Below are 15944 nucleotides of genomic sequence, written 5' to 3' on the forward strand. Positions count from 1 at the left end.
GATTTTAAAATAAATAGCATATTGTTTTGTTTCAGGGCTCTAGCAGCTCTTCATTTAACCTTTTATCATTTTTTTATTTTGTCAAAATAGTTACGGGACTGAAGCTCCTGCTGAAAGCAAACCAAACTCAGAGAAAAAACTTGAGGACCAGGAAAAGAAATTGATAAATCAAGAAAAGAGGACATTTAGAATCAGGGACAAATATATTGACAGAGATTCTGAGTATCTCTTGCAAGAAAATGAACCTGATGTAACCTTAGACCAACAACTATTGGAAGATTTACAAAAGAAAAAAAGTGACCCTCGGTATATTGAAATGCAGGTAATGGAAAGCAAGATGTGGAAAAAGTTTTTTGTCATTTCTTCTCACACTTGATAAAAATATATTTACGTTTAGAAGTAGCTACGTGGTATAGATCAGTGGTATTTCTATAGACTGTTCTCTGTGGGGATTCTTTCTCTTATACCAGAGAAAAGCATTGGGAGTGGAATTGCATATAACCTACAGCAGCTTACATAGTGAGGAGAAGAAATTAGTTTAACCTTTCTTGGACAGTTTTGTGAGATGTCGTAAGAGACAAGGTGGTTAGAATTGTAAGGTTTCTAGACCATTTAATCCAACTCCTTCCTTTTACAGATGATAAAATTAAATACCCCAAAGTTATGATGTGCATATGTTCACCAGCATTTTAAAGATAAGACTGTGACAAGAACAGAAATTCTGAGTTTTTCAGTATGTTCTTTCTATGGTAGGCAAGATATTTTTAGGTCCCTTCCTGTTAAAACATAAAATTTACACTTTGTGGATATTGTAGAGATAGATATAATAAAATGTTCGCGTGTATTTCTTTTAAGAGAAAATGAGGAAATTCTGAGGGCCGCATCTTTAATATGCAAATATGTATTACTCTTTGTGAGAAAGGCAGAATATCACCTGTCCCATAGGAAAGAAAGGATCCATTGACTGTCGTTGATCAGGTTGGATATCCTGATTAGAACAGTTGAGGTAAAGGGGCACCTGGACTGCTCAGTCAGTTAAGTGTCTGACTCTCGGTTTTAGCTCACTCATGATCTCAGTTTCATGAGTTTGAGCCCTGCATTGGGCACTGCACTGACAGCACAGAGCCTACTTGGGATTCTTTCTCTCCCACTTTCTCTGCCCCTCCCCTGCTCATGCTGTCTTTGTCCCTCTCAAAATAAATAAACTTAAAAAAATTTAAAAAAAAAGCGGGGCACCAGGGTGGCTCAGTCAGTTAAGTGTCCAACTTCAGCTCAGGTCATGTCATGATCGCAGGTCTGTGAGTTTGAGCCCCGTGTCGGTCTCTGTGCTGAGAATTCAGAGCCTGGAACCTGCTTCAGATTCTGTGTCTCCCTCTCTGTCTGCCCCTCCCCTGCTCATGCTTTGTCTCTGTCTCTCAAAAATGAAAAAATTAAAAAAACAAAAAACAGTAAGGTTGTCCAGAGGGGAATTGTGTAATTTTTTGATGCCTATGTAGTGAAAATATGATTCCAGGACAGGAGACTTCAAGTTTAATCATTTCAGATTATTGTGGTTGAGAGCAGAGCTTCTTTTATAGCCTTAGAAAGAAGGAGATTTAGCTCCTATCTCTCTGCTTTGTTTGGAGGACAGACTCAAATATTAAAAATGTGTGAGTGATCCAGTAAGGAAGTTAGGAGAACAAATGTGTAAAACATCCTTCCTATTGGCTAGACACTTACAAACACTTCACATGTACTACATCATTTAAACCTCCCAACAACCCTGTGTAAGAAATTCTGCATATTTGTGATGGAGAGGGGGAAAAAAATCTTAGGTTAAGTGACCTATCTACAGTTGCACAGCTAGTAACAGAATCCAGTCTAAAATTCAGATGTGTTGGGTGCCTGGGTGGCTCAGTTGGTTGAGCCCCTGACTCTTCTTTTCAGCTCAGGTCATGATCTCACAGTTGTGCCATCAAGCCCTAGGTTATGTGGAACCTGTTTGGGATTCTCTTGTCTCCCTCTCCTTTGCCCTTTCTCTGCTTGTGCTCTTGCTCTCTCAAAATAAATAAAATAAAAAATAAAAAAAAAGTTAGATGTGCTTAAGAGCTCAACTTTTTAATCCTTTTTGGTAATATGCCATTGTTATAATTTATTTAATAAATATTAATTTTCCATTTTGTACATGTTTGTCATTGTGCTGTGTTTTCTGAAGACTAATAAGACATTTCCTGTCTTCAAGCAGCTTATAACCTTCATTGTCTCATATCTCAGGGTTACAGCCAGAAATTAGGAAATAGAAGGGTTGTCTGTCTTGATAAAGAATATTGGGTTGTAATTGTCTTCAGCATTTACATATTTAGAAAGCAAATGTGGTTAATGCTAGTTTCAAATTTAATGGGAGAGCTTCTATATATTTATATATTGAGATGGTTACATTGAAGTACATGAAGTACTTCTAGAAATCATTAAATGGTTTTAAATAATGTATTATAATAAAAAATTACCAACAAAAGTGTGGCAACTTGTTTCAAATTGCTAGAATTCATTCAAGTCATCACATTGCCTTGTTTTTTATGGTACTGAGAATTACCTGACTGACCATAACCAAGCAGGCATATATAGCATAGTTAATAATGCTAATATATATATATATGTATACATATATAATGCTAATATATAAACAATGTGTTGTATATATTATAATGCTAGTATATAATATATAGCGTATAGTTAGTAATGCTACCCTGTATATTTGAAAGTTGCTAAGAGCTTAAAAGTTCTTGTTATAAAGAAAAAAATTGTAAATATGTGTGATGATGGATGTTAACTAGACTTAACTGTGGTAATCATTTCATAGTACAAGAAGATACTGAATCATGTTATACACCTGAAACTATTATAATGTTGTATGTCAATTACATCACAATAAAAAAAATAGTGGGGGATTTTTTTTATTCTCCTATTTTGACAAATCAAGTAGGCAAAAGATGATATTTCAATATCAATATTTCAAGAAATAAAAATTTTTGAAAAATGGCGATAATATACTGGATTACCTGGGATGGTTCTAATTTTACTGCTTTTTTTTTTCTTTTCAATAAAGGAAGTTTATTAAAGCTATGGTTTGTTTTTTCATGTTATAATGTACCTAGGTCATTGTAAACCATAATACTCTTAAGTGTATGTCATTTTCATGTAGTGTAGGTTTTCAGAATTGCAAAGACATCATCAAATAAAAGATACAGGAGTTAATCATTTCTTCTTGGGTGTTTCAGTTGCAATTCACCAAAAATTAAGTAGCTTATATGTGTCAGAAACTGCTACTTTTTATACAAAGGTTTTTCATTCAGATTCCTTGCAACCTTGTGAGATACAACCTTTGAGGGATTCAGGATCCAAGTTTGTCTTAAGATCTTAGCTCTTAAATGGTAGGACCAGATTTTCTTCACATATTACTTGTTTTATGTATTTATTTTTTATTTTGTTTAATGTTTATTTAGTTTTGAGAGACACAGTGACAGAGTGAGAGCGGGGGAGGGGCAGAGAGAGAGAGAGGGAGACACAGAATCCAAAGCAGGCTCCAGGCTCTGGGCTATCAGCACAGAGTCCGACATGGGGCTTGAACCCACGAACTGTGAGATCATGACCTGAGCCGAAGCCGGACGCTTAACTGACTGAGCCACCCAGGTGCCCCACATGTTACTTGTTTTCAATTTTCTTTGATTCTCAAAGGCAAGTACCCAGAAGTAATTAATCTGTACCAGTGCCTTATGGATTAGTAAATGGTGGATTGATGGTTGGGAAAATGAATTGTGATAGCAAAACAAATCTAAAATGAATATATAAAACAAAAGATGGTAAAAGTAATTTAGGGACTACAAGAATGCACATTAGATGACAGATCAGATTGCATTTTACTGCCACTTTAACTCAAAGAAAGTGTCTCCACTCTGTTGAATGTAATGGAATTCTCTTTTTCAGTGTTTTAAAAATAAAGGGGATTGTTAAGTTCATGAGTTCTTTTTTATAAAAATTCTTTTTTAAGTCTTGATACTTGACATAATCAATGAAGTAATAATATTTTGGGATTCTAGCATATTTATGATATGTTCTGATTACCATGATTGTAATTTGATTCTTTTGTGAAAATTAACAATTGTTTTTAATTTTCAGCATTTCAGGGAAAAGCTGCCTTCATATGGAATGCAAAAGGTAAAACAAATACTATATCCTTTAGTTTGCAAAATACTTAAAATATAATTCTTTTAAGACCTATATCAAAAAATACAAACTAAAAAACTTTCCTCTGAAGGATATTATTGAAAGTTCATTTTATTCTTTTGAATTTTTGAAAGACCAAAAGAAAAAAATGGTCATGAAACCATTTTCCTGAACTTTTCTCATTTCTGTCTATAAATGAAATGTTTAGAACTTTAAGAAAAATAGAATTTTCACATGTAAGTTATCTTGGGTAAATACCCTTACTCCTAATTTGAGACCAAACATTTTAATTAAAATTGAGACACTACTGAAAATAGAGTACTTTAGTTAATTTATTATGCTTTATTACATAGTTACCTTATAGAGAGTAATACAGTCCTCCATCCTACTCTGTTCTCTCAGCCTTACTTTGTTTTGATTAAAGTTTTGGTTAAGTACCACCTGCCACAGTGTTTTTTCCTCCCTTAGGCTGCTGTAAATTCTTGAGGACAAAGTGTTCACTATGTATTACTTGACTCAGAGACACCCCCCCCCCCCCCCCAGTAAATATTGAATGAATTAATCACATGCTGTACAAGCTATAATTTCATTGTTTAAACTTGGAACTTGTTCTGATATATGTATAGTGTGTTAAAGTAGATGGGAAAATTTTTAAAGGTGAGTTTTCAAAATGTAGATAATAATAACCTCCAATACTACTTTGAAGTAGTAGGATGGTCTTATTAATATAGTGAATATTACTATTAAAAATATTAGTGTTTATCTAAAAGTTTTAAGAAAGACCTTCCCCAAATGTGAGGTTTTCCAGATATTTGAAGTTTACCCCTTTGATTTAGGTGTTTACAAACTTTAATTATTTGAAAGGAAATACATTATAGACTTCCTTGTTCTCTGGAACAGCATACAAAACTTGTTCCGCAGACAAAGCCGTATTGTTTGAGTTTTGATATAACCCCTTAATGTCTTCAGTAGTTGGTTGGGTATTGGGATTTTTCTTGTACTCAGTAGTCGTACACTCAGCATTCTTTTTAATTAATGTTTATTCTTATGTGTAGAACTTAGAGCTGTCTCTTTTAGTTCTTGTTGGTGTGTTTTCCTTTCATAGTGCCTTGTGTTTGTTTTTTTCATAATTTGATGCTGCTTTTCTCTTGAAAACAGGTAGACCCAGATATACAAACTGTCAGCATTGCATTTAACAAAATTTTAAATGCATTAATACCTTTGTTAAAAATGGTTACCTTCAGTTTGATGGTATTTTGATTACTACTTTTTCAGTTAGTCACTATGTGATGTTCTTCACTTATTTTCCATTTTGAAATAGGAATTGGTGAATATGATTGATAACCATCAAGTAACAGTAATAAGTGGTGAAACTGGTTGTGGAAAAACTACTCAAGTTACTCAGTTCATTTTGGATAACTACATTGAAAGAGGAAAAGGATCTGCATGCAGGATAGTTTGTACTCAGCCAAGAAGAATTAGTGCCATTTCGGTAAGTAATGTCTCACTTTTTAAAATTCCCCACCTTATTTTCCATCCTCCTAGTCTTGCTGGAACTAAACTGCTTTGAAGGTTTGTAATGGTTCTTAAATATATTTAGGATGTGTTGTTTTGAAAGTAAATATTTGGTAGTAAAGACCAAAATCTTGAATGACCTCTTATTGATAATAGATGTTCATGAGTTTAAGATAAATTATAAATTCAGGTAAATTTTAGTATAAAATTAGAAGAAGAGAAAGCTGATAAATTTTTGTGGGATTATAAACTCCAAATAATCCCCATCAGTATAGATGCTTTAAATATTACCACTTGATTCATTCAGCATTGTTTTTTGGTTCTCAGATTGTTTTTCAGTATGTAAGTACACTGATGGTGAAAGCAGGAAGCCTTGTATATTTTAGCTGCATTTTAAATTTTTTTAATGCAATTGCTCAATAAGAGGGAATTTATCATAAAAATTAAGATACTATTTTAGGTTTATCCTATTAACACTTTGAGGTACATGTTTACTACAAACAACAGCATTTCTGTTTAGTTAGATGACCTAGTTAAATGTATGGGTTATGTATTCTTTAAATATGTTAGGGGTTTCTTGCAACATTTGATGGGTATAGTGAATTTATTTCAGTGTTACATGGTTTTTTGTGTAAATTTAAATTATAAAGATTTACGGTTATGTTTAGTTGTATGATACTGCTATTTATCATCTCCAGGTCATTTAATAAAGAATTTGGTTAGAGACTGTGTTACCAATTATGACAATACTTTGGAGGAAATAACAGTATACATTTTAAACCATGATTTCTAAAGAAAGTACAGTAGCCTTTTTGGTAGAATCATATTTCTAGAAATTATATAAGATGACAGAATGGCAAAAAAGAACCACTTTTGGTATAGTACAATTATATAGCTAGATTTAAGTAAGTTAAAAATATGATCAATTTTCACTAATATAATATTACACATATATATTGACAGTGGGAAGAAATACTGACTAGGTTATTTTTTGTTTATTTTTCCAAGATCTGTTGGTACTTGAATGGGCAATTTAGTAAGTAATAAAAAGTGAAATAGTGGCCTAACTCAGTGTATACAGGATGTACTGACTGGAAAGTTTTATTTCTGAAGTATTGTTTCTTAATTATGCCATTTTCTATTTCTAATCTCATAAATCACTGTTCTGTCACAAGATGTCTATTGGTTACTTGTAGTTACATAAATCTGTATTGGATTATCAATTCCAAGTTAATTTTTGGCAGCCATAACTTTTAGAACAAAACCAAGAACCAGGAATGAAGCAACACCAATGTCTACCAAAAACAAAATCTCGAGGAACAAAAAGTACAAACATGTATTTGCCCTCATTATATACAAGGTTTATAAGTTTAGACCATGATTTCTAACTGTTTTAGAAAAGTTCAAAAGAAAGGTAGAGATGAATGAGAGGATGCTATATAGAAAGGCAGTTTGAAAATAGCGATGAGAATTTGGCCTTGAAGGGCTTTTTAAGAGAAAGTGAAAAGTCAATGTAAGAGGCAGTAGTCTGCAGCTTTTAAGGGACAGTACACGGTTTTAGAACCCTTGAATTTTAGTATCTGTCTCTTTTTTTAACTCCTGAAAATCTGATGAACATTTTTTCCAGAAATCCCAGATTTTATGGATGTTCAAGATATTTGTCCTAAAGGAAATCCTATTTTCTTTGTAAATGTCTTTTATTTTGATTAAAGGTTGCAGAGAGAGTGGCCGCAGAAAGGGCCGAATCTTGTGGCAATGGTAATAGTACCGGATACCAGATTCGTCTCCAGAGGTAAAGAATGTTCACCTCTTGTATACAGGTAGATTTTAGTGAAACTTTGAAGTTAGAGATTCAAAAGAAAGATTGCCCCCTATCTTTATGTTGATTACTATTAAAATTGACATTTAAAGTAACTGCAGCATAGGAAGCTTGCAAACTACAAACTCCTGTTTGGATTGTCTTTTTTTAAAGTGTGCTTTTATATTATTAAATGACTAGAGAAATCACTTACCTGGATATACATTAGTAGATCATCACTACACTTGAAAGGAGTTGCTGTCATGTATCTTTTGGTACCACCATCCACTGCCATTCCCCCCCCTCCGATTGACTTTATTGATTTTGGTATCTTTAACTTACCGTATATCTGTAGTCCTTTTCTGGAGCTCAAGATTCCATTTAGCTTTTTAAATGAACTGATTTTTCAGTCACTGAACAGAAATTTAGGCCCCTAAGTGTTGTTTTCTGAATGTTAATGGTTATGCCTTTAAAAAGACATCATTGGTGTATCGTGACCGTGAAAATAATGTATAGTGAACTTGAATGTAGTATTTCCCATTACTCTGTTGCGGTAAGCATTCCTATAACCAAAAAGTTAATTGTGAAGATTTTCTTTTAAACTTGTGTGGTACTTAGTAATTTGTTTAGTAAAGACACTAAAACCAAAACTCATATCCTGTCTTTCATTCACAGTCGGTTGCCAAGGAAGCAGGGTTCTATCTTATACTGTACAACAGGAATTATCCTTCAGTGGCTGCAGTCAGACTCGTGAGTATGTTTCACTTCAGGACAGACATTCAGTTAGTTAGACATTAGCAAAAGATGTCAGTATTAAATTGGATTTTACTAATTATTAAAGTAGAATGGTTCCGTTGTTGAATTTTGTACTAAGTTTCATACTTCACACTTTTGCTTTAGGCGTTTGTCCAGTGTTAGTCATATTGTGCTTGATGAAATCCATGAGAGAAACCTACAGTCAGATGTTTTAATGACTGTTATTAAAGATCTTCTCAATTTTCGACCTGACCTGAAAGTCGTATTAATGAGTGCGACATTGAATGCTGAGAAATTTTCAGAATATTTTGGTGAGTAAATTTTATGATTATTGCTTTAGGAAGTTATCACAAAGCCACTGAATTTAGAGTTAATAAAATTAAAAAAAAAATCAAAAAGCTAATACATTTCTAGGTACCAGGTACAAAATAAATGTTTAGTAAATATTCTCCTAGCTTCTAATCTCATAGATTAGAGAATTGAGCCTATTTTTGAAAGGTGGCATCATCTGTGTTAGAGTGAAGACATGTAGGTTTTTGGTGCCACCATCAGGTAATTAAGGTGGCATCAATGAGTTCAAACCACAGGTTTGAATAATTTTTTGAACATTTTTTTTGTGATTGTTCTGTGGTTTTCATGTACTGTCACAGGCTAGAGTGGCAGCGTGCTAATACTAATAGTACTCATGGACACTTCTGGAACACCTTGAGTGTGCCAGGTGTACTGTATTTGGCACTGTATCATCTTAACACCTCGTGAGGTAGGTGCTAGTATTCCCATTTTTGCCGATGTGTCTTTCCAGTATGCCTTGTAATGGTTGCATAATTAAGAGAGGGTTGAGGGGTGCCCGGGTGGCTCAGTCGGTTAAGCGTCTGACTTCACCTTCAGCTCAGGTCATGATCTCATGGTTCATGAGTTCGAGCCCTGCATTGGGCTCTTGTGCTGACAGCTCAGAGCCTGGAGCCTGCTTTGGATTCTGTGTCTCCCTGTTTCTCTCTACCCCTCCCCAGCTCGCTCACTGTCTCTCAAAAATAAGTAAATGTTTAAAAAAAGAGTTGAGAGGATTTGAAACATTTTGACTAGCTGTAGAGTACATTTTTTAAAAAATATGCTTATCTGTTTTGCTTCCAGTTGTAGGAGAAGGAGAGGAAAATGGTGGGGGGTGGGGTAAGGGTGAATAGTTAAAATGGAAGCTTAAAGACGTGTGAAATTAGTTGCTTGTATTGTTTTGTTTGTTTGTTGTTGTTTTGATGCATGGTCCAGACCTAACGTTGAATAAACTGCTCAAACTTGTGCAATTCACAGGCAGAGCTGTGAGACCACCTGAGATACTTTTTGACCTCTGATGCTATGTTGGCCTTGGTTTACAATGTATACTGCTTATTTTGCATGGTCTGAAATAGAAGTAGCATTTAAGTAACAGTACTAAGAGAGGTAGTTTTTTTGTTGTTTTTTTTTTAACTAGTGTTTCTAAAATAATAAGTAACAATTTAATATTTTGCTATGTCTTATTTAAACTACTTTTTTTTTCTCTTTTCCTGATTCTGGGTACCATAAGAGTAGTGCTTCTTAAGTTGATTTCACTAAAACTTGGGTTCTGCTGGTACCATCTTGACTAGTGATGGAGAGGAAATAGACTTCCAACTATTGAGTTATGAGTCCAACTTAAAATGCTCTATTCTTTGATATATTGTGTTACTTTGTAGAACCGTGATGCGTGTGTACAGTTTGGTAGCAGTAAAATGGTAGTAAGTGAAGAGTAGACTGCTACTTTTCATTAAATTCATTATGGAAAAATAGGGTACAATTGTAAAAGTGCCAGGACCATCTTTGAACTTAAGAAAGGTAAGAAAGGTATTGGCCTATTTATAATCTGTTAATTTTTTTTTTTTTAAACATTTTGAGTATAGATTTATGTCTTGTCTGCCATAATAGGTAACTGTCCAATGATACACATACCTGGTTTTACTTTTCCGGTTGCGGAGTATCTTTTGGAAGATATAATTGAAAAAATAAGGTAAGTAAATATTAGGAAATAAGAGCTTTAAAAATACTAATGCCACCTTTTTTTTCTGTTAAACTTTAATCTCAGAAGCTCTTTTTTAACCACTACCTTCTAAAACATTGTTTTTCCTTAAATCAGGGATTCCTAGACTTGGTTGCACATTAAAATCACCTGGAGCCCTTTAAAATCCAGATGCCCAATTCACACTCCCTACCTTAATTACATTACAAAATCTGGGCTGGTAGCCAGGCATCAGTTTTTTAAAGCTCCCTGGGCAGCAAAGTTTGGGAACCTTTGTTACTAGTGCTTGAACCTCTCCTCTGATTGTCCTACCAAGTTTTCAGTTTTTGCTGGCTTCCATTGCCTACCCTTTACATAAGATTTCCCCTGAGGGTTCTTAATTAGCCTTTTTTCAGTCTTTCATGGTTTGACTGTGCCATCCTGTTTCCATGGCCATAGCTGTGTATTTTCACAGCTCTCAGAGCTGGAGCTTCTGAAGCTCTTCCTGAACTTTGCATTTGGTATCTAACTCTCTACTCAGCAGCATTCCAGTACCACAGGTACCTTGAAGCTCACATTTTTCCAGCTGAAATCATTATCTTCTATTCATTCCCCACCGTGCTTCCACCAAAACGTTAAAATGAAATAATTTCTCTTTGCAAGTTTGCCTTACCATGGTTACTATCCTCCACGCAGTGTCTGAGCTGTAAATCCAAAGACTAATATGTATCGAGCAGTTGATAAATCATACCAGGATATGTTAACTGCTCTACATGCCTAGTAACTCAGTCTAAATCATTCTGTACTCCCACCTTTCCCACAGTACAAACCCTGAGAGCTTTCTCCTTGCATGTGCCCTCTCATTTCTGTTTTCTCTGCTTAAGGTTGTTATTGTCTCTTCCGTGCTAGTAGTTCCTCTTCTGGTACTGTCTTCACTCTCATATATATGTGAGAGTGCCATGTATTTTCCTACAAAATCTGGTTATGTGAACTTTCTCCCCCTTGTCAAGCCTCCTGAAATTTTTCTTTAAAAACTTGTTTAAGGACCTTTATGTTTGTCATGACCTGTAGCAGAATACCTCAGCTAGTATACCCAAATTATTGATCCCTTCAGCACTCTGGCCATTAGCTACTAACAGCCTTCTCCGAGGGGATATACCAATTAATATTTGAATTTCTTGTTGAGGGAAGGGCTGGGAAAACACAGCCCATAGGATCAGGTTCCTGTTCCCTAGTTAGTCATCCCAAAGCTCTTTACAATCTGGCTCTATCCTTTTTTTCTAGTCTTATGTGTCTCCTGGTGTACCTGTGCTAAATGTACCATTCCCTAATATGCCAGTCAGTGCCCTTTCATTCACGATTTTGTGCTTTGTTACATGCTATGTTGTCCTTTTAGACACCTTCTCCACCCTTTATGTATAAACTTAATTATGTAAGAACAAATTCCAACTTCACTGTCTGTTAAGCTTTTTCTTATCCCTCCCATAGAGTGGGTTGCTTTCTCATCAACCTGTAGCAGGTTTATCATATCTCTTAAAATACTTACCATATTGTCAGGTACTTCACCTTTATATTTACCTCTTGCAATAGATTTCAGATTTGTCCAAGGTCAAGCATTTTGTCCTGTTCATCTCTATAACTAGAGTACAGCACAGTGCCTGGCCTATAGTAAACATGCAAATAAATATACGGACAGATAGGGAAACACTTGTGTTTTAAGATTCCACAGCTTACTTGTTAAGTGAGAAAACGGAAGTGATGGTGGGAAGGTGAAAACAAAGATCCTACAGTCGGTTTTACATGGAGAAAAGTGTGTTCAATTTTTTGGGTGGACATTTAAACAGATTTTTATTAAACTTCATGCCTGCCCTGTGCATTAGGGTCTGATCATAAAACAAGGAAAGACTTGGTACCTATCCTCAGAGCTTAAATGTAGACAGAAAGACATAGAAGCTGTCCTGTAAAGTATGACTGACCCATTCTGGAAGAAGTAAAGAATGTATTGGGAATGAGGTTATGTAGCAGGGATAGACTGGGCAAGTGAGGAAAGTAGTGAAATTCAGGGTAGGAAAAAGGGAAGTGTGTATATCAGAGAGGGTAGAACATAACTAAAAGTGAGAGAGGGTATCTTAATCGTCTGTGCTCTGGTTTTGTCATCAGTAAGCTTTATTATGCATTCTCTCTTCAATTCCACTTTGCACCATTCCTCTCACTTCCTACTGTGGCACATTTAGCAATTATTTTCTAGTAACAGGTGACAGTAGTGCAAGTAAAGTTTTAGGGAACAGTAAGCTAAAATTATTTAATGATGAATTGCTTTCTTAAGCTCTGTAGAAGGCAGGGAATGTTCAGGGAACTGTAACTAAAGAGTCTCGGAAGCAAAAGAAGGGTGTATGTGCCCTTGTCATCCCCTAGTCAGCCCTAAGAGGGGAGTTGAAGGAAGGTGATCCCTTGACAGAAGTTTTCAGGCGAAGCCCCCATCTGTCCCTTCCCAGAAGAAGAGCTGAACTGAAGGGAAGGAAACAGGGTGAAGATGATATGGAGGGTTGTCATTGGGCACTTGGCCGGGGAGGGGGGGGGTGGGTTGAAGCTTACCTCTGTTTTTCGGAATTGCTGGGAAGGGAGCCAACTGTGGGTCCATCCTGCTGACTAGGACTAATCTCTGTCTCAGGTTGCCCTACCTCAAGTTGATGCCTCTATATGTATCGAAGACTTAGGGGAATCCTGGGTCACAGGTACTGAATAGGGAAGGGGTTAACACTTTTTGGGTGTCTACTATGTGTCAGGCACTGTGCTTTATCTTACTGCATTTTTCTTTTATTCTCCTGCCAATACTATTAAAGTATTATAATATTTCAAATAGGCAAACCGAAGGGCAGAGGTTTATATCTTGTCCAAGGTTACACAGGTAGTCAGTGGCAGAGCACGGACATCAGTCCAGTTCTGTCTGACTCTAAAGTCCATGGTCCAGACCCCCCTTTTCCATCTAGATGCTCTCCCTAGGCAAATTCCCAGGGGCTTTGGGGTCAAAGTGTAGTTTCACTTTTCTTTGTCTCCTCCCACCCCCATGCCTTTCAAACCATTTAAGTTAGGTGGAATTCTTAGGCAGATGCGCCCTCTGTTTGTTTTTAGCAGTCACTAATGGCGTGGTGGAGTCATGGCATATAGTATTGGATTGACACATAGGACACTTGAATACAGATTCTGGCTCTGCCATTTGGCTCTGACTGTAAGACTGAGCAGAATTAAATAGTTCTCAAGCATGAGTGGGTCTGTAGGTCCATAGATAAATTTTCTGAATTTACTGGGGCACTAATTCAAATTCCTAGATTAGCAGACCCCAACCAGACCTACGGAGTCCAAATCACAAGGGATAGGACTCAGGATTCTGTATTTTATAAGCTCTCTGGGATTCTTATGTGCACTCAGGTTTGGAAACCTATATATTCAAAATCTGAGTCTTGTACTAGGCATTTATTATTTTATATGTGATATTTATATTTACATTAAACAGTAATGTTAACTTTTTAGAGCAAACAAGTTACTGTAGAATTAATTTTTTTTATTTTGACTGCTAACGATGATCTAAAGTTTTATGTACTTTGGTAGAGAAAAATGATTTTTATATAAAATGTTGGATTTTATATATTAATGAACAGCTACTAATAAACTATTTAGTAGCATTCACTAGAAAGCATAATGAAATGTTCTTTAAAATCCTCTTTAAAACCCGAAAGTAAAAAGTCACAGATATTTGCTAAAACCAGAGAGTTTGCAAATGGTTTAAGCTATTTAAGAATTTTTTTATTTATTTTAGATATGTTCCAGAACAAAAAGAACACAGGTCCCAGTTTAAGAGGGGTTTCATGCAAGGGCATGTAAACAGACAAGAAAAAGAAGAAAAAGAAGCAATCTATAAAGAACGCTGGCCAGATTATGTAAGGGAACTGCGAAAAAGGTATGTGTTTTTTGCTTGTTTTTAATCTAATTTGGGATCACAGAGGCTAAATGACTAAAACAAAAAAGCAGAGATTGTCTTCTTGAATTTGTTTCTAACTATTGTTATCCCAGTAATACTTCTATATGTTAATTGTGTTTTCCCATTTGCTGATTGAATTAATTTTAAGATTTTAAGATAACAGGTTGAACCTTAGGAAACTTGATCAGGCATTTCATGACTTCCTATTTAACTTTGCTAGGTATTCTGCAAGTACTGTAGATGTTCTGGAAATGATCGATGATGATAAAGTTGATCTGAATTTGATTGCTGCCCTTATCCGACACATTGTTTTGGAAGAAGAGGTTAGTTTTTTGTTTGTTTCTTAGTGATGTAATTTTAATTTCATTAATATATCAAGACCCTGAGAAAAGAAGAATAATTTTTTAAATGCTTTTTACAAGTAGCATATGGAAGAAATTGACACTAGAAATAAGAATCTCAGAATACCAAAATTGAGGCATTTGATCTTTTTGAAGAAAAGACTAAACAAATGAAATGTCTGGGTTGTAAATCCTATTTTTAAAGAGTGAGCTTCAGGATGACTAGGTGGCTCAGTCAGTTAAGCATCCAACTCTTGATTTGAGCTCAAGTCATGATCTCAGTTTGTGAGATTGAGCCCTACATGGGGCTCCACACGCAGCACAGAACCTCTTTGGGCTTTGAGAGAACTCTCTCCCTCTTTCTCTGCCCCTCCCTCACTTGCTTTCTCTCTCTCTCTCTCTCTCTCTCTCTCTCTCAAAATAAACATTAAAAAGAGTGAGCTTCTATTCTTTAGTTACAATCAGTAAATAAAACTTCTGAAGCTAGTTTAAGTGTGCACAGAAGTTTACATTTAGTGTGTTTGGTTATGTGATACTTTGTAATGGTTATTTCCCCTCCATATAGGATGGTGCAATACTGGTCTTCCTACCAGGCTGGGACAATATCAGCACTTTACATGATCTCTTGATGTCACAAGTGATGTTTAAATCAGGTATTATGGAAATGCATTTTATTACAATTCTAAGAATAGTACTTAAATCATATGCAGCATGTGTTTTTTTTCTTTTATTTGAAGAAGCGTTGCTTAGTCTAAGGCTGCCTCACTGTAGGAACTTGGTGGTCTTAAGCCCAGGTTGGGTTTTTTCAAAAGTTGGATCTCTTTCTCTCTTTTTTAAAAAATAAAGTTCTAGGTCACAAGATGAAGGTGGTAGGTATATGGTGAAGTTCTTTATTTGGTATTATGAGAATATTTTACTCCTTTTTCTAAATTTGCCTAATAATATTGAGCCCTTAAAGTTAAGATGTTGGTACTTGCGTTTGTTTTTTCACTCACTGCTGCATTTAATTGGGCAGAAAATAAGGTTGAATTTATCCCTTAGCCCAGCGTTTCTCAGTTCTGAATATACAAGTCACTAGTGGTGCTTCTGTAAAATTCAGATACTCAGACCCCATCCTCACCCCAAATCTGAGAATGTGACTTGAACGTCTATAGTTTTAAAAAATTCTATAGGTGCTTCCAACGCTTAAATAGCATGTTTAAGAGACATAATCTCTTATGTCTCAGAAATATATGGGACCATTTTTCTCCTATAAAATGCAGCCAGAGCATTTTCAGGAATAATTATTAACTTCCAATCAGTAAAATACAAAGCAAATTCTATTTAGTATTATATAATTCTAATTAT

At 35.3% G+C, this 15944-nt stretch overlaps 1 protein-coding gene across 1 annotated transcript in view; it reads left to right on the plus strand.

The window, feature by feature from the left end:
- The window catches only part of DHX36 (DEAH-box helicase 36), a 50958-nt gene that overhangs the window by 9018 nt on the left and 25996 nt on the right, over nucleotides 1–15944 (plus strand). The window contains exons 3-12 of the mRNA XM_042954585.1: nucleotides 91–322; nucleotides 4156–4194; nucleotides 5525–5695; nucleotides 7431–7510; nucleotides 8192–8266; nucleotides 8417–8583; nucleotides 10208–10289; nucleotides 14095–14235; nucleotides 14477–14579; nucleotides 15163–15250. Coding sequence (XP_042810519.1) covers nucleotides 91–322; nucleotides 4156–4194; nucleotides 5525–5695; nucleotides 7431–7510; nucleotides 8192–8266; nucleotides 8417–8583; nucleotides 10208–10289; nucleotides 14095–14235; nucleotides 14477–14579; nucleotides 15163–15250 — 1178 coding nt within the window. The remainder of the gene's footprint in view (nucleotides 1–90; nucleotides 323–4155; nucleotides 4195–5524; nucleotides 5696–7430; nucleotides 7511–8191; nucleotides 8267–8416; nucleotides 8584–10207; nucleotides 10290–14094; nucleotides 14236–14476; nucleotides 14580–15162; nucleotides 15251–15944) is intronic.

This window comes from Panthera leo, chromosome C2 (genome assembly GCF_018350215.1).
Source record: "Panthera leo isolate Ple1 chromosome C2, P.leo_Ple1_pat1.1, whole genome shotgun sequence".
Taxonomy (NCBI): domain Eukaryota; kingdom Metazoa; phylum Chordata; class Mammalia; order Carnivora; family Felidae; genus Panthera; species Panthera leo.